The sequence below is a fragment of the Camelus dromedarius genome, chromosome 18, assembly GCF_036321535.1.
Source record: "Camelus dromedarius isolate mCamDro1 chromosome 18, mCamDro1.pat, whole genome shotgun sequence".
In the NCBI taxonomy this organism is placed as follows: Eukaryota; Metazoa; Chordata; class Mammalia; order Artiodactyla; family Camelidae; genus Camelus; species Camelus dromedarius.
In genome coordinates, this window is record NC_087453.1 from 25,267,966 (window position 1) to 25,286,910 (window position 18,945).

At 47.2% G+C, this 18,945-nt stretch overlaps 1 protein-coding gene across 3 annotated transcripts in view; it reads right to left on the reverse strand.

Moving 5' to 3' along the window:
* RASSF2 (Ras association domain family member 2) overlaps window positions 1–18,945 on the reverse strand; it is a 39,085-nt gene that overhangs the window by 17,744 nt on the left and 2,396 nt on the right. The window contains exons 1-2 of one of the 3 annotated variants that reach the window (XM_031434205.2): window positions 13,381–13,588; window positions 389–476 (exon numbers count right to left, since the gene is read on the reverse strand). In XM_031434205.2, coding sequence (XP_031290065.1) covers window positions 389–447 — 59 coding nt within the window. In that variant the 5' untranslated portion in view covers window positions 448–476; window positions 13,381–13,588. Of the gene's footprint in view, window positions 1–388; window positions 477–8,204; window positions 8,226–13,380; window positions 13,589–18,945 lie in introns of those variants that run through there. The other 2 variants (XM_031434206.2, XM_031434204.2) reach the window with 2 other exon arrangements.

The following is an 18,945-nucleotide window of genomic DNA, read 5'->3' on the forward strand; positions in this document are numbered from 1 at the left end:
ATGAAATTGTCTCCTTCTGTTCAGGGGGCACCTGTGCCCATTTTAGCCAGAACCCCAGCAGCACAGGGGTACAGCCCAGCCAGGACTTCCCCAGGGAATACCATGGACAGGACAGTGAGCAGCCACCACCAGTTCCTCCTCCTGCAAGCCCTCCAAGACGCTGTATCTTTCAAGCCCCTGAAAGTGCTATGTCTTGAAGACCCTCTTAACTTCACTCTGTATGGCCAGGCTCTGGGGCCATATTTTCATCTGTAGAGCAACTCAGTTACTCTGCTCCTTCTCACACACAAGAGCCTTAACTCATGAACAGAGGAGATTTTTCTGACGGTGGCTTCCATCCATATGAGACTGGCTGCCAGGGACACAATACTATAGCAAAAAGTCTTACTTGGAAATGTATTTATCTTGTCCACATGGGACTAGAGAAGTTTGGTGACTGTAGTCCATTCTTCCTTTCTCTTCTCATCAGGAGAGATCTATATTTGAAAGGAGAAGACAGAGGTTAAGGTCAGGTTGTGTCCTTGGGAACTCAGCAGAACACAGGCCAGGGGACAGGGAGCACGTGGCTCTCTGCCCCAAATCCACAGCTTGAGCAGCCAGACGCTGACCCAGGGCCAGTGAGATGTCACACTGCTGGCTGCTGCCTCCACTTACCACAGCCTCTGAGAAGAAGCACCCGAAGGAAAGATGACAATCCTTGCCCAGCCTCAAAACAAATGCCCCAGCCACAAAGTATGCTAACGCCTAAGCTGGTTCAAAGGATGACCAGTGAGTCTTCCCTGAAGAGACCTTCACTACACAGACTAGAGACTCATCTGGGAAGGCTCAGATTCTACTGAGGTAGGTATACTAAGGACTAGTAAACCACCTAAAAAAGCCCACATGTAAATGGGCGCAATAAATTACAGCATACACATCTATGAGCACCATTAAAATATGACAATATGAAAGGCAATTTTATTGCCTGGGAAAATGACAACACATTATGAAAACACAGGTTATGAAACTATGGGTTCAGTTTTGTTTAAAATATATGTAAACATGAGATATGAAAATACATGCATTTATCTGAATGGATATATATACGCATATATGATACAGATTTAGGATATTCAGATATATATGTCCAGGTTTCTCAGCCTCAGCACTGTTGACATTTGGGGCTAGGTCATACTTTGTGGTGGCAGCTGTCCTGTGCGCTGGAGGATGTTTAGCAGGATCCCTGGCCTTTACCCACTAGACACCAGCAGCATGAATCCCAGTCCTGACAATCAAAATTGTTTCTGGACATTACCAAGTGTCCCCTGGGGTCTAAACTGCCCCCAGTTGAGAGCTCCTCGCATATGCATATAAAGATGTAAGTGAACGAAAGGCCAACTCTCTCTGGTAATGGCATTACCAAAATTTTTTTTCAAACATTTTATTCTGAAATTTTTCAAAAGTAAGGCTGAAGAAATGAGACAATGAATAGCAATACAGCTATGACTGTTCTATCCTTAACACTTACTACCCTTACTTTATCACACGTCTGTCCATCTATACATTCCTTTCTTTATCCATTCAGTAATCCATCTTATTTGTCATGCATTTCAAAGTCAATTTAGACACAAAACAAGTCTTAACAATTTAAGAAGTTGAAATCATACCAAGTATCTTTTCCAACCACAATGGTATGAAATTTGAAATCAATAGCAGGGGGAAAACTGGAAAATTCACAAATATGTGAAATTTAAACAACACATTCTTGAACAACTAGTGAGTCAAGAAGAAACAAAAAAGGAAATTAAAAAAATCTTGAAACAAACAAAAATGGAAACACAACATACCAAAAGTTATGAGATACAGCAAAAGCAGTTCTAAGAGGGAAATTTACAGCAATAAACATCTACATCAAGAAAGAAGAAAGATCCCAAATGAAAAACCTCATCTTACACCACAAGGAACTAGAGAAAGAACAAATTAAGCCCAAGACTAGCAGAAGGAAGAAAACAGCAAAGATCAGAGCAGAAATAAATAAAATGTAGACCAAAAAAAAAAAAAAAAGAAAAGAAATAGAAAAAGATCAATGAAACTGGGTTTTTTTGAAAAGATAAACAAGAAATGCATAAATTGAATCAGTAATCACATTTACTGATTTGCATATGTTGAACCATCCTTGCATCCCAAGGATAAATCTCATTTGATCATTTTAATGCACTGTTGAATTCAGCTTGCTAGTATTTTGTTAAGAATTTTCACACTTACACCAAAAGAAAACCTGTAGTTTTCTTTTATTGTAGTGTCCTTATCTGGCTTTGGTATCAGGGAAATGCTAGCCTTGTAAAAAGAGTTTGAAAGTGTTCCATCCTCTTCAATTTTTGTACAAGTTTGAGGAGGATCAGTATTAATCCTTCTTTAAACAAGTTTGGTAGAATTCACCAGTGAAACCATCTGGTCTTGAGTTTTTCTCCGTTGGGAGGTTTTTGATTGCTGTTTGTTGCTCAATATCACTAATCATCAGGGAAATGCAAATCAAACCACAATGAGATATCATCTCACACCTGTTAGAATGGCTATTATTAAAAAGACATGCAACAACTAATGTTGGTAAGGATGCAGAGAAATTGAAACCTTTGTGCACTACTGGCGGGAAGTAAAATGGTGCAGCCATTATGGAAAATAGTATGGCGGTTCCTCAAAAAATTAAAAACACAACTGCCATATGACCCAGCAATTTCACTTCTGGGTAAATACCCAAAAGAATTGAAAGCAGGACCTTAAAGAGATATTGGCACACCCATATTCTTCACAGCATTCATCATAAGAGCCAAAAGGGGGAAGCCACTCAAGTCTCCATCAATGGATGAATGGATTAACAATGGGGGGTATATATACAATGGAATATTATTCAGCCTTTTTAAAAAGGAAGGAAATCCTGTTACATGTTACAACATGAGAACATTCTGAACCATGAGAACATTATGCCAAGTGAAGAAACCCAGTCACAAAAGGACAAATACTGTAGGATTCCACTTACATGAGGTACCTAGAGTAGTCAAATCCATAGAGACAGAAAGTAGTATGCCAGGGGCTGGGGAAGAGGGGATGGTAAGTGATTATTTGATGGGTGAGAAAGTTTCAGTTCTGCAAGAAGGAAAGAGCTCTGTGGATGGGTGACAGTGACGGCCCCACGACCCCATGAGTGTACTTCAGGCCACTGAACTGTACACTTTTAAATGGTTATGACGGTAAATGTAATGTGTGTTCTGCCATGAATTTTTTTTAATGGAAAAAGCAGGCAGAAAATCAGTGTTACAGTGACACAATGTGAAAAGGATTCAAGCCACTGTTGCTGGCTCCGGAGCCAGAGGAAGGGAAGACACGAGCCAGGTTTTGTGGGTGGCCTCTCGAAGCTGGAAGGGACAAGGGAATGGATTCTCCAACAGATCCTCTAGAAGAGAACCCAGGCCCTGCTGACACCTTGATCTTAGCCCAGGGAGAGCCATGTTAGATCTCTGACCTACAGAACCAGAGGATAATACATTTATGCTGTTTTAAGCTACTAAGTTTTGGTAATTTGTTAAGAGAACCACAGGAAACTAACACAAAGCCCCCCTCAGGAAGGGGTATACGTGGGAGGAGGGAAGTGGAGGGCCGAGTTCCATCCAGAAAGTTCACACACCACCTGTGTACCCAAAAGTGGTACCCTAAGAACACAGCTGTTCTCTCTAAATTTTACTAATTTATACTCATTCACTCATTTCTAACGAGGCTGGTTTTATTTCCTCTTTGACCCAAAAGAATTCAGAAGAGTATTTCTCCCCATGGTTAGTTTGGTTAATTTGTTGTGCAACGCTTTAATTGTTCATTTCTGGATTTACTGTTTTTAGTCAAAGGGTATGACCTGTGCTTGTCTGGCATCATTTGCCCTCATGCTAGTTGGTTTCCTTCCAGGTGTTTACACACAACAATGTGCCTCTGTAACCCTAATTATGAAACGAACCATATGTTTACTTTTGGTAACAACTCCAGCCAACCAGTGGGTAACAAACAGATTTATCTATCTAAAAAAAATTTTTTAACTTTTAACTTTTCAAAAAAGGAAAAAAGTCATAAAAATCAGAGTACTTATTTACTACAAAAAATGGAAAAAAGAAAGTCAGACTACTGAAAATGTTTTTCTTTTTTTCTTAAATGACAATTACCCATAACGAGTGAGTATCCATTTTTTTTTAAACCACCTCTTCCCTGAATGTGTACACTTACACATTCATTTACTGTCTGCTTAAGATATGCCAAAGCTCTGTGTTTACTGATGGAAATTCAACAGCAAGCGACATGGCACAGCCCTGCCTTTGGGGGTACATGGTCTGGTAGGAGGCGGATATGAGGGGAAAGAATTCTATCAAGGAGGTGCCATGGTGGCACAAAGGAAGGGCATCTAATCTGGACTTGGGTGGGGTCCCAGGAGTTTTCTGGAGGAACTGAACTCTCAACTAAGACCTCAGTGATGGGACGGAGCTGGCAAAGGTGAGTGGCAGAGGGGTCGAGGTAAAAGGAACACACACCGAGTTGGAAGTGTGCTGGACCTTGACCACATCGAGGAGTTTGAACTTTGAGGTGCAACAGGGGGGTGTGGTCAGCTGATTCATGGCCCCCAAAGAGATCCAAGTCCTAATCCTTGGAACCTGTCAATGTTACCTTATATGGTGACAGAGACTTTGCAGATGTGACTAAATTAAGGATCTTGAAATGGGAAGACTATCCTAGATTACCTGGGGGAAACTTAAATGTAACAAGTGAGAGGCAGAGGGGGATCCTGCCCCAGACAACTTCAGAGAAAGATACTTGAAGATGCTATGCTATGGATGAAAGATGGAGAAAGGGACCATGAGCCAAGGAACACAGCTCCATGGGTCAGAAAAGGCAAGCAAATGAAATTCTCCCCGCAGCCTCTGGAGGGAGCGCAGCCTTGCTAACACCTCGGTTTTGGTCGACCAGTGTCAGGCTTCTGGACTCCAGCATGTAAGAGTAAATTGTGTTGTTTTAAATCACCAAGTCTGTATTTTTTTACAGGGGCAATAGGAAAACAAGGGAAGTTCTGAGGGAAGGGTGTGATCTAACTTGACCTTGGGAATGATTACCCCACTCTATTCTCTACTTTGAGAAAGGAGTGGGTAAAGAAAACAGAGTCAGGGGGCCAATGGAGAGGCCTGATCCAGGGAAGCAGGTGAGGAGGATGGGGCAACAGAGTCTAAAGAATTTAAAGAGCCAGAGAAAGAAGTCATCACCCATCAATGAAAAGATTTGGAAAGGGCCAGATTCAACACGAGACTAAAGGCAGAGTCCAGCATGACGCCGGGCTGCCAGCGAGGACGGTGATGTCGATGGCGGTGCCACATTCACAAGCACTGACTGTGTGGGAAAACGGGCTGAACTTGAGGCAGGCCCATGGAAACCTGCGATGCAGATGACCAGAAGCCTAGCCAGGTCTGCGGCTCAGGAGAGTGACAGTGTAGAGCTCCCGGGGTTGGGAATCCTGGCGCAGCTGAAGGCAGGGAGGTCAGGAGAGTGCCGGGGTCACCAGGGAGAGAGCAGGGGGTGCTGAAGGGGCGGGGCCAAGGGCAGGGCTCCAACAGACCCAGTAGGTCAGGGATGCGCAGTGGAAAAAGTGTCCCTAGAAGAGGAGGGAAAACAGAAGACAGTGTCCTGGAAGCCAACATGATACCCTGGAAGCCAAGAGAAGAGGGTGCCTTGAGTAGGAGGCCATGGTCAGCAGAGCCAGGAGCTGGTGGTGGAAGCCAAGGAAGGGAAACCCAGAGCGGCCTCTGATTTACCACCCAGAGTTATGGGGGACCTCAGCCAGAGCCAATTCCAAAGCCTGGATGGAGCAAAAATCGGGTTAGTGGTGCCTGGCCATCAACACATCTCATCCTAAATATTCGGGTTTTTCTCTGGCCAGAGAAATGTTATTCTATTCTTTCTTTGACTACCACTTCTCCTCCTTCCATTCCATTCTTCTACGATGTCTCTATCCCCTCCTTCCAACATTACACACATAACTATACGCACACACATACTTACATACATCCCTGCAGGCATCCTCCAAGTCTCATAGAATTTTTTACTCACAATCTCCACCTCCTTATTTTCCTCGGAATTCTCCAGCTAATCTTCTAACTCACTGCCTGGATCTTCTGCAGGACTCTCTCTTTCATTCACTGCCTCCATCATAAGCTATAATTTGGTAATTTTGTTCTGGATCTGAAAGCAATCTGTCCTGCTCCTAAGACAATTTAATTCCCTTGTGATAGCATGTCCTCCTAAATCTACTGAAAACATCAATTAGAGAATTTAAGTCTTCTCTACAGTTGTTAAAACTATTTGTTACTTGAGGAAAACAGGCAAATCAATGAAATGATACTGCTTACGGAAACAGACCCACATGTATTTGGGAAAATAGAATGTGGGCTGCCTTTCTAAATAACAGGGAAAAGACAGATTAATCAAACAAAATGTTGCTGGAAAACTGACTGGCATTTGGAAAGAAGGGAATGGGGAAGGAAATCCCTCCTCTATTCCTTCCACCAAAAGAAATCATAAATAAATTTTTAAAATTAAACATTAAAAAATAAAATGCTAGAAGGAAATGTAGGATATATATAAATTTGAACTAGGAAAAACTTTCTTTTGCTAGACCCAAAATCCAGAAGGTATGATTTAAAAAAAACAGATATCAATCAGTAAAAATTTTAAGCTTCTGTTTAGAAAAAAAAAATTATCCTAAGTCAAAAAAGGCAAACAACAAATTCGGGGGAAATATTTACAATACATATGATGAAAGGCTAGTGTCCTTAATATATAAAAGTCTTTAATAATTCAATAAGAAACAAACTCTACACTCAATAGAAAATTGGGCAAAGCACAAGAACAGATGGTTCACAGAAAAACAAATACAAATAGTTAATAAACCTATGAAAAGATGTTCAGCCTCCCTCACTATTTTTTACTTACCAAACTGATAAAAATTATCAAGTAGTCTGATGGCCCAAATGTGGGAATTCTCCAAAGCTCTCTACCTATTGGGTGATTTCACCAAGGTCATTGCTATAAATCTGATCAATAGACTCATGTGGCCCAGAGTCTTTGTCTCCAGCCTGACTTCTCCCCATGTTTTTTCTTACTTCTACGTTTCTTGGGTTAGAAATGTTAGGAAAGTACTTACATAGCCTACCATATTGTTGAACTGAAATTACAGGTAACTGATTTTAGGACCCAACCCCTCCTTCATCTGTCTCAAGGACGACATCTGCATCTGTCCAACCATTAGCACAAATCACTGGCTACCTCCAGCCAGCTGGAGAGAGGGGGAAAAAAGCCAGTTAAATTTATATACACTTGAAAGCAAAAACAGTAGCAGAGCAAACAAAAGGCCGGAAATTCAGAGTTCAGTCTAATATTCCTTAAACAGAGTATTGTTCCTCACAAAAGGAAGGGTCAGAGGAAGACGGCTGATGGGGCTGGAATGTGGATTCAACTGGACACTTCCTCCAAGGGTGCCTGCCAATAGCCACAGTCTTGAAGAGAGGGATTTCCTCAGCTAGCTAGTTGCAATTCTTCTCCCTTCTCTGTTCCTATCGAGAATTTATGAAGCTCTCCTGGACTCCAGAATGCCTGGTGAGAACCATTACAAGCAGCACTTCCACACTGCTTTGAGAATACAGAACTGATCTTCACCTTCTCTTTGAAAAGGGGAAAGCAAGTTAGGGAGGAAGGAGGGGCTTCCCACATCAGCCAGCATCTCAGCCATGGAACTGAGACAGCTCAGGGAACGGAGGAGAGAGAGAGATGCAGACGGGAATGAACGGAGGAGAGAGAAAGATGGGGACGGGAATGAATGGAGGAGAGAGAGAGATGGGGACGGGAATGAACGGAGGAGGGAGAAAGATGGGGACAGGAAAGAAAGGGCAGCTTTGACACAAATAATTTTTGACGTGAAGCTGCTCTTTAGAAGTCTGAAACATATTTAAACCTGCTGAACCCCTCTGCGAACATGGCCATTTACTCCTCAATAATTCTAAATCAGTACAATTTCTCCTCAGAAAAACTTTAAAAGATAAAACGTATACTGAAGGTTTACTAACTACCAAAGCACGTGTGCTGAAATGTCTGGAGATGTGAGTACCGTTGGGCTTGCCGAGTCAGGATGTGAGCCTCCCACTCACCTAGTTACACTGCAGACCTGATGAGGCCACCAGCCGGTCAGTCCTCTCCTGTGGCACCAACCTCATGCCCTGGCAGAATGTTCCAAGTTCTCCTCAGCTCTATTAAACACCTGGGCGAAGCCAGTGGAAGTGGAAGCAGCTTACCAGTGGAACTTAGTAGATCCCATGTGAAAACCCATCCATCACTTCCTGCTTCCTCCAGAGATAACTTGAGGGTACGACCTTCCCTAAGATCCAAGAGAATGTCTTGGGAAGGTTCCTAAGCCATGGGGCGATGATGACGTCGCTGTTACAAAGGATTTTCTGGAACCGCTTTTCCTGCTCTCTGGGTGTGTCCATGCTCCTTCTCAGACCCAAGCAAACTCACATGTTCCTAGACCCTGATCCAAAGCTTAGCTCTACCTCTGTCCCAGCACAGGGCTGGGGGACAGGCGCCCACAACTCAGCCTATCCTCCATCACAGCACTTATCACCCACCACACCGAAAACATCCATTTGGTGCTTTGTGCCCCTCCTGGACCTGGAGCTGCCCCTCTCTGGCCCCCCAGCTCCCAGACTGGGCCTCTCTCCTGCATATGTTCCCAGTCTCAAGGGAGGCAGCGGATTCAACAGTCAGCCCAAGGAAAGCTAATCTCCTGTCTCAGTTCAGGGAATTCCTAGAGGCAGAGGTCAAAACAAGGATTCTTGTGCGCACAAGTCCCTGAGGAAGTGTTTTCAGGAGAAACTGGAAGTGAGTAAGGGAAGCAGGACTGGGCCGGGGAAGGAGGCAGTAACACAGGTTCGGCTGCAGCCCGTGACAGGCTGATCCCATGGGAGCTCTAGGGTGTGCATAACCCCGCAGAATTGTCCCCGCCTGACACAGGCAGGCCAGGCCCTTGTGCCCTGTGCTAGTCAGTCACTGGCTGAGAGCCACCCCTGGGAGGAGGCAGTGAGTGCAGCTAGGACCTGTCGGCAGTCCACGCCCAGAACATGCAATAGATAGAGGGGCTCTGGGTGGGTAACCACAGCGTCCACCTCACCTGCCCACGTTAGGGCTTGAAGCAGCTCCTGGCTCTGTCACCTCCTCCCACCCGCCCGCAAGCTGGGGGAGACAGCTGCCGCAGAGGACCGCCAGGTGCAGGGCAAGGCTGAGCTGCGCGAATGGGGACAGACCTGCCCCAGCTCTGGACCAGCCGAAACCCGGAGTTGTAGCACAAAGGATCCTTTCCTTTTCTTTTTCGCAGACCCCCCATTCACAGGTGTTTCCAGCCTCCCCGAGGATAAATGAGGGGCCGTCCTGGCCCTTGAAATGAACCGGCTCGGCTTCCTGTGAGGAGGGCAGGCATTTACATCCTCAGGAAGCTTGAGGAGGTGGGAAAGGCAGCCACAGCTCTCTTCAAAGAGAGTAGGATCTCCTCTGTTCTTAGCTTTTGGTTCCTCCAGACCCCTGTGCCCTCACACTCCCTTGGTGAAAATGGAGCCGGGAAAACACGACACAGTTACTCTGGTCTCCGAGCATCCCCAGGAGGCCGGCTGATCCCTTCGCAGTTTCGGTTCCAGCCTAGAGACTAAGTGTCTCTCACCTTACTGATCAACTGGAAAGTCCCCAGCAGGCAAATACAGAACAGAAAGGGGGACAGCCCCTGGCAGGAAAGTCCAAAGTGAGAAGAAATGCCCTCTTTTGTGTGTTTTATGGTTTTTGTTTCCTAAAATGCCCCCCTGGTTGCATCCCAGGAGCCAGGCCCCACCCCATTCCCACCTTCGCTCCCAGGGTAGGGTGGAGGTGGGGGCGCAAGAGCTGGTTATAGGACCCGGGCAGTCCCAGGTCTAAGAAAGTGTAACTCAGAGAGAGCCCCGGGCTGGGAGCAGGGGGGGCTTATTCCATGCCACGGCGCCGCTCCTTGACCAACGAGAGGGACGTGCACCTGGCCAGGCCTCAGCTGAAACCAAGGTGGGGAGGAGGATCAGCTGACCTCGGCGCGCAAGACACCTCAGAGGTTGGAATGCTGGGTGCTCATCAGACTCTTCTGGAGCGGGGCAGGGTTGGGGGTTGATTTAAAATTCCTGAGGTCCAGGCTGCAGCTCCGGACCAATTTCATCAGACCCTCTGGGAGGAGATCCGGGCATGCGCATTTTTAAAGCCTCCCCAGGTCATGTCAGTGTACAACCAGGGCTGAGGACCACGATGGAATCTGGCAGGGATAGATCTGTGTAAACTGAGGACACCCACTAATGCATCTCAAAGCAGCCTTTCAAGAATGGAAGGAGCAGAATTTTCCAAAAGCAAACTGAGTTGAGTCTTTAGTTCCCCACCCCCCACATTACTACTATTTCAAAGGGAAAAGGAGACAGTGTAGAGCATCCCAGAGGGTTAGTGAATGCAGGCACAGAGCTGAGGCCCCCGTCCAGCGAACCGAGGCACCGCACCACAGAAGCCAGGAAGCCCGCTACGGGCCCCAGATACAAAGGAAATGCTAGCTGCAGGCCTGCAGCTTCCCCTTTTGAGGCCTCTCCCCACCTCTTCTCTGAACCCTGCCCTACCCTCTGGGGACAGTCTGGAGCCCCTGGGCTGGAGAAGAAAGTTATCTGACAAAGTGTTTCATACTATAGTGTTGAAGACTGCCTCATCTGGTCTCCTGAGGGACTCTGCTTTGTAACCAAGCAGTGACAGAGAAGACAGTGTTCACCCCTCTGCACCTCAGCCCCCTGGTACGGGGGCAGGAAGAAGTGTCGATGGCAAACAGGAAACCCCAGCCCTATTGTGCCACACAAGGAAGGAGACTTGAGCTTCGGCCTGGGGCCCTGCCAAGATCTAGAGATTACAAGAGATTCCACCTGAGCCTGTCCTGGACACGGGCAAAACGCAGGCCGCCTAGGAAGGGAACAGCACACTCTATCTACCATCTACACTCTTTATTCAATAAAAGACCCACTACTGGCCAAGCCCATGTACCTCCTCCCTCCCCTGTTCCACCCCAGGTGTCCAGGCCCCCAGTGACCCACCCACACAGCTCTCGCAGTCACTTTGCTCAGGAAAAGGGCTGACATCCAACAGCACCAGAGGGAGAAATAAGGTCAAGTGTGCTGGGTATACATATTCCACTTCCTCAGCTGTACTGGGACTGTGAACACAAAGCTCCGCCCCTCCCCACCCCTGAAGGATGCTAGACATGAGGGAATAGGGAGGCGAAGGCATCTGGGAAGAGGATGGCTTGTCCTGCCTGAGGCGGGATGGCGCTTACAGTGAATTAGCAGAAGACGAGTCGAAGGAGGCCTTGGTCACCTGTTTCCTCCACAAACAGAGACCAGAACAATCACCGTATTATTATTATGCTAATAATAAAACAACAGATGTGAAGAATAGACAGCTAGCAGAAATGTGAGCTTACTGTCAGCTGTTTAATCCCCACAACAACCCCATGAAGAAAGAAACTCGAATATTCCCATTTTGTAGATGAAGCAACTGAGGCACAAAGAAGTGAAGTAACTTGTCCAAAGACACCCAGCCAGGGAGAGGCAGAGCTGGAGTTCAACCCAGGGCTGTCTGCTGCAAAGCAGAACCCTTATTTACTCCAGCATCTTCAGAGGTGAAGGGAGAGAGTTTTCAGCTAAAAGTCACCTGATCTGGCCATATTGCAGGGAAGTGGACATCAGAATCCCCCAGAGGGCTCACTGAATATGGAAACCCCCCAGTTTCTGACTCAGTACTTCTCGAGCAGCTCTGCTGGTGCTGCTGGTAACAAGACTCCTGAAGCTTTATCTCATTTCTTAGAAGAACCTATGGGGAAGGCTTTATTTTTACCGTTTTGAAGATGAAAAAACAGAAGGTCCCAGAGATGAGGCATCTTGTCTCAGATCACAGAGCTGACATGAAGCCAGTGCCCTAAGTGCTGGACATGAGGAGCCCCGAGCAGGACAGGCAGCTGCAGGCTGGCTTCAGCTGCGGCCGCAGCACACCCCAGTCGTGGGGACGACAGGTGAGCCAGTGACTGGCCTGGCAGACAAGCTGTAGGAAAAGCAGGCCCTGCAGGGGCCGGGGGTGGAGATCCTGTCCAGGGACCCAGCTGCTTGCAAGGCCACAGAACCACGAACCCCCAGACACATCTTACCCTGTGTCTAAAGAACAAGCTACCTTTCACACTCATGGGCCCCACAAACCACCTGTCTCCCTCCTCCTGGAAAAAGCCTGGGGGTCTGACTTACAACAGTTACCCGGCCCCTGCTGATAGGCAGCCCCACTCCCTTCCCAGGAGGCAAACCCCTGTAGGGCTCACCTGTCAGATAAGGACCTGAGATTCAGCAGATGGCCAAGCTGGGCTCCCTCCTGCCAGCAGCATGGTCTGCAAAAGCCCCCGCTCCTTCCACCGCCAACTGGGGCCTTGGCCCTTCCTGCTCAGGCCTTCTGCACACAGGTCTGAACTCCCCAGTGTGGCTGGGGAAGATCTCAGGAAATGGTTCCAGGATTCCTGACGGGAAGACCTGCCTCCCACTCCCATGCTAGCGGGCAGGTGGCCGGGTGAGTGACCTGGAGAGTCACAACAAACACTCACTCACCCAAACAATCACCTTGCAGGCCCAGATGAGCAACTAAGTGTTTACAGGGATGTCCCACCAACATTCACAAGCCCTTGACCTTCTGGATAGATATTTAGAAGCAAACCCAAAGGCTCTTAGCCTCATATCAGATAAACAGGGAGTCGGAGTGGGACAAAAAAAGGCATAAAGGAGGCAAAAACTCCAGCAGAAAAAGCTGTATGTGTGTGACTGTGTAGGTATGAGTGTGTACATGTGAGTAAATGTACGGGTATAGCTGTGTAAGGGAGAGTGTGTGTGTGTAAGGAAGGGTGTGTGTGTGCAGGAGTGTGTGGAGAGAGAGGGAGTGTGTGTGTAGAACCTAGACTGAAGCTCAGAGAAACCAAAGACCTAAAAAGCTAACCCGCCAATGACTGCAGGGAAGGGCCCGCTCACATCTGCCCCCCTAAAGCAGCACCTCCATCACCGTGGACCAGAGGGGCCCTGCCAAGATGTACCCCTTCACAGGATACAATTCAACAAAATGCAAAATTCCGTGTGACCGACTTGGCCGGAGGAAAGAGTGGGAAGTTGATGGAGGCAAATAAGATAAACAAGACCAAGCATTCCTTGACCTGCATTTCTCAAAAGTGAGGGCTGTTTTATAGGATATTTAAAGTCCTACCTCCAGAAGGGCAAATTAAGCTTTCCTCCAGCCCAATGATTATGAGATTTAAGTGGAGCCCCGTCCCACAGGAAGGGCCCAAGGTCTGTATCACTCCTTGTGCGCTGAGTCCCCACTTGCCACCAGCTCCGCGGGGACCGCTGACTTATCCGGGCAGGTGAGACAGGAGCCTGCAGTCCCGCATCTCCCACAAGCACAGTTTCTTTCTGGCCACACTTCCTGTTTACTGAGTGTTTCTCTGAGACTCATCTCTGACCTCACATCCCCTTCCTAAGGGAACCCCAGCGGCTCTTCCCTTTTTTGGTGCTATAGGCTGAGCATCTGAGCTTTGTGTGCAGAGATCTTGAGGTTTCCTCTCTGGGCCACCTGGGGCCAGGACTGGAAAGCCAAAAGCGCTGGCCTCCTCCCCCCGCACAGACGGGCAGGTTCCTTGCCCTTGGAAGTGGCGAGGAAGGATCCAGCGTGTGCTGAGCCCTCTCCTGGGGCAGCCACTGGGGAGTACCTTACACCCATCCCTCTCTAACCTCGTTAACCCGCTACCACGTGTGTGGGGAAATTCAGCCTCACACAGCAGATCTCAGAGCCAAGAGAGATGGCTCGTCCGGGGGTTTCCAGAACATTTCCAGGAGGCTGAGGGGGAAGTTTTCCACAAAACCACACTCACACTCTCCTCTGCCTGTCCTGCAACCAGCTAACCCTAAAAAAAAAAAAAAAATCACCATGAAAAGCAGAACTTCTCGAAATGGCCTCCAAAGCCATTTCTGTAAAAGCTTTACACTCCCTCCACGGTCTGGGATTAAAAGAGAAGCCTTCTGCTGGGCAGACAGAAAACAGACAGGGTCAGGGAACATAGCTTCCGAAGAGCACAGTGGGCACTTGTGTCCCTCCCAGACCTGCTCTCGTCCACCAGCTCACTTGGAGAGCCGGACAGGCCCTTCTGGGAGCTTGCTAAATGAAAAACTTTAAGCATTTCCACAGAACAAGTTGTCCCACAGCAAAGCCACTTGCCCCACTCCCATGACCCCAGAATAGAGCCATGCAACCTGGCTTCTGGGTCCTGAAGCTTCCCGACCTCAGACCAGACTGCCGCACACACATGTGCCACCTCTGCGGCCCCCACCCCACCACGTCCTCCGTTATCCCGTCACATACACGACCTCTGGCACATGCAAGAGAGCAACCCTTGCCCCAGACGCCTGTATAATCAACTGTAAGGTCCTAATGGAGCTTTAGGAAGAGGGCTCTGATTATCTGAGATTGCCACCAACCTCCCCAGAGTACTTAGGGTCTCATGGACCCCAGCTCGAGTTCCCCCTCCACCTCCATCGGGCTGACCTGCCTGGGGATGCAGCATTCAGCAGCCACACCCGCAGCTGCCACGGTGGGTGTTTAGCCGGTTGAACTGAGCCACAGGGTCTGGAACACACAAAAGACGCTTAAAATAGAAAGCTTGAGGCTCTCATTCTCAATCTTTAAGGAAGATGGTCTCAACCACCCTGAGTTTTAACCTCGCTGACTGCAGGACAGCTGTTAGGTTTGAGGCACCGTGAACACCAGGCACAGCCTCTCAACCCCCGCGTCACACACAGAAACCCCGGGTAAGATGATTCCACAGGAGGGGCCCAGCTGCCAGGGCCCAGCAAGCCCCACCTGTGATCAGCTCCGAGGCCCACTGGCTGTCCACCTTTGTCTTGCCAGGCTGAGATGGAGGTCAGACCCTGCCCCCGCCCCAGGTGACGGCAGAAGGGGTGGCAAGGGTGGCCAAGACCTTGTGACCCAGCCTGAAATGAAAACCCCAGAGACCTTCTACCTAATAAAACTGGAAAAGGAAAAGAAAAAAAAAAAAAGAACAGAGGAAATGTCTCACTTTCAATTCAAGATTTTTAACATAAATTTGTATTATAATTGTTGTTAAAAAGAAAAGAAAACCCCAGAGACCAAATGCCACAATTCTCTCCCAGAGCTTTCTCATTCCTTTCGTTTTTATTATACAAGTAAAGCAGACTTTTTCATTACAAAAATATAGATAAACAAAAAGATTAAGATCCACAAAAGGACAATTATTGTACAATTCCACTTCTCTGCGGAACCTAGAATAGGCGAGTTCATGAGGACAGTAAGTACAGGAGAGGCTCCCAGGAGCTGGGGTCGGGGGACGGGATGGGGAGTTAGTGTTAGTAATGGGTATAGAGTCTGTGTCTGGGATGATGGAAAAGTTCTGGACATGAATAGCGGTGATGGTCACACAATATTGTGAACACTTAATGCCACCGCTATGGTCTGAATGTTTGTGTCCCCCCCACCAAATTCACATGTTGAAATCCCACAATGGAATTAGGAGGTGGGAACTTTGGGAGGTGATTATGTCATGAGCGGGGAGCCATGAACGGGATTAAGAGACTTCACAGTGTTTCCAGGCCCCTTCTGCCACATGAGGATACGAATGAGAAGTCTGCGATCTGGAAGAGAACCCTGACCTGACCAGGCTGACACCCTGATCCCAGACTTCCAGCCTCCAGAACTGTGAGAAATAGGTTTCTGTTGTTTATAAGTAACTCAAGTCTGTGGTATTTGTAATGAGATAGCTCAGACTAAGACAGCCACCGAAACATACACTTAAAAATCGTTAAAAGGGTCAATTTTATATTGACTATATTTTACCATAATAAGAAATTGAAAATCTTTAATGTAAAAAAATTTAAGATCAAAACCTTCCAAAATTCTATATCACTCAGAGAAAAATCACTATTAACATTTTGCCATACATCCTTCCAGAGGCAAATATAAATGGATAATACGATGTATTTTACAAAAACAGCACATTTTTGGTAAGCTATTTTTTTAGAAATATATCATATTTTCCCACATTAACAGGTACACATTTATAAACTACTTTTTTGTAGGCATATGGTATTTCAATGTATGGATATACTATGATTAACAAGTTGAGTATCGTTGGACACTTAGTCTCCATTTTTGGTTGTTATTTTTATAAATAATGCTGCATGGGACATCCCCCATGCACATATTTTTCTGCACATGTCCAATTACATACTTAGGATAAAAATTCCTATGGGTCGAATTGCTCAGTCAGGGACTCCCTCAGAAGGATTGTCAACAGAGCGGTCTGAGTAAACCGAACCAGGAATGTTGAATTCTGTCATAACGACATCTCTTTCTCCACATGGATTTTTCTTGGATTCCACTTGGGTGTCTACCACATTGCAGAGTGGTTCAGAAAAGTAGGGAGTAGCCTTTCCATGCAAAACCAGATCCTCCTTCCCCACTCCCCAGGCCTCCTCTAGGGACACAACAGGCCTATGTCATTAAGTGAAACTGTGTACACAAGGAAGGCAGGATTTTACTGGGATAATTCTACTGAAAATCCTTGTGCCTGCAGCAAAGACTCCAGTAAAACTAGGATGGTCCAGTGCTGGGTGCCTCGTGGTGGGCAACCTAAGCATAGACACGTGTAAGGTTTGGTTTAGTTAAAGAATTTCTTGTATGGACAGAAGGAGAACGCAATGGACTCTTCCTAAAGAGACCAAGGGCTAGAAGGGACCCGTGGAATCACCTAGTCTCTTGCCTTGGAGATGGGGAAACCAAGGCCCACAAAAACTCATATCATAAACATCTTAATGACCTTTAAATGGACCCCAGAAGTGTCTCATACGCAGTGATTCAGTCAGTTCAGAGCAGAGTTGAACACACTCCAAATTTTGGCAGCTAGTGCAATCCTTACCCTCCTCATCCTGTGTACAAAATTAGAAATTAAGACCACTAGTCACATCCCAGCTCAGTCACAGCCACGTGTGTGCTGGAGCTGGCTCCCACTGGCTCTCAAGGGCCGATGGTGCACACTTCTTCCCAACTCAGTGTTCAGTGACATCATGTTAGTCGCTTGAAATCAGCCTTGGTGAGAACATATACACTACAGAAATCAGCCAACACCACAAAAGCAAGGGTTCTCCCTGGACAGCCAGTTGTTAAATACTCATCAGCACAACACTGGTCACAACCTAGATGTGAAAACCATGAACAAGTGATCTCAGTTTCCTCACCTAACCTAAAGACAACCTCATTCCAAAGCATGGTAATTCTCCATAGTCCACCACAGTACCCACCCCCGGTCCATCATCGCCCCACCTGTGCTCATCAGTGAGCCAGCAAATGTTCGCCTGAATGGTTGCTGTGTGCCAGCCCCTGTCGGAGCACATACCACAGTAAGATAGTAATCATTTCCATTGTGCAGTTGGGGAAACTAAGATTCAGAGATTTTTTAACTGACTTTTTAATCCACAGACTAAAGAATTAGGTTGGTTTCCCCCAGAAACTGTAAGACAAGAAGTCAAGTGCAAGTGGAAGGGGAGTGGGAAGGGAAGGTAGCCAATGAAGGGAGCCAGTAACCACTGTGAGCAACTGAGATTTGGTCCTACTAGGTAACTCTGAAAAACAACACAGAACATGCCCCAGAGTTACTCCACCGGAGAGGTGAGAGTGCTGGAGTATTTGTACACTTTCTCCCATCATTCATTGGTTGAGGTCAATGGAACATGGGAAGGATGCTGTTGGCACCTATTACATTGCCCAATATCATGCCGCTAGAAAATGATAGAATGACATTCAAACTCCAAATCCAACACTTTTTTCATCACTCTTATAGAAAGGAGCAGTTAATCAAACAAACACTATGGGTAAAGTGCTAGGCAGGCAAGAGGAAACCTACTTCGCCAAATCATTTTGGGTTGACATGTCCAAGGAAAATATAAGGTATCTTTTTGCTAATTTTTAATCAATTGAAGGAATTAGGAAAAGCCATTCTAAGTCACTTTGCTCATCCCACAGGAATTAACCAAATGCCCTTCCCTGTCCCCTTCTTCCGTGAGAGGCTGCCTTCTCCAGCTTGGTCACAGCTGCCTTGGGCAAGAGTTCCGCAGCCCCAAGCTGTCATCCCCAAGCAGTGCATCAACCTGTGATTACCGGCTCCAGAGTCTACCATCCCAGGCGTGATCAAAGATGACCCCCTGGCCACCCAGCCAACCAGATCTGGAGGATGTTCCTGTTTACTGTGTCCTGCTTCCCCTCCTGCCCCTGTCCCATACCTTCCCCCACCACGTCCCCCATGGGAACCCACAAGCAGCCAAGTAAATAAAACCAGCAATCACGGGCCTGTGGTAGCCTTAAGGGCTTATTTAAAACTCTTCTGGAGAGGCAGGGAGGTGTTTAAATAGGACAGTGTGTCATTGGGGTAAATAAGTGGACCGTATTGTGAAGAGTGCGCCTCCTCACCCCTCCCAGCACTCTTCACAGCCTCTCGGAGGGATTCTCTGACTTTCTAGCTCCACCTCCACACCCCACCTCCCACTGAGGACACTTCCTGCCAAAGTATCCTAGAGAGGACTGAAGGAAGGAATTAGCCCAAGGTCCTTTTGTGCTTTGGTGACAGGACCCCTTTCTAGCAAGCCCTTGGCACTCCAGCATTGGTGCCAGAATACGTGGTCCTGGGCACCTCTCCAACCAACTCTCTTGGCCATTCTTAAGCAGCTCACATACAGAGGGCAGATA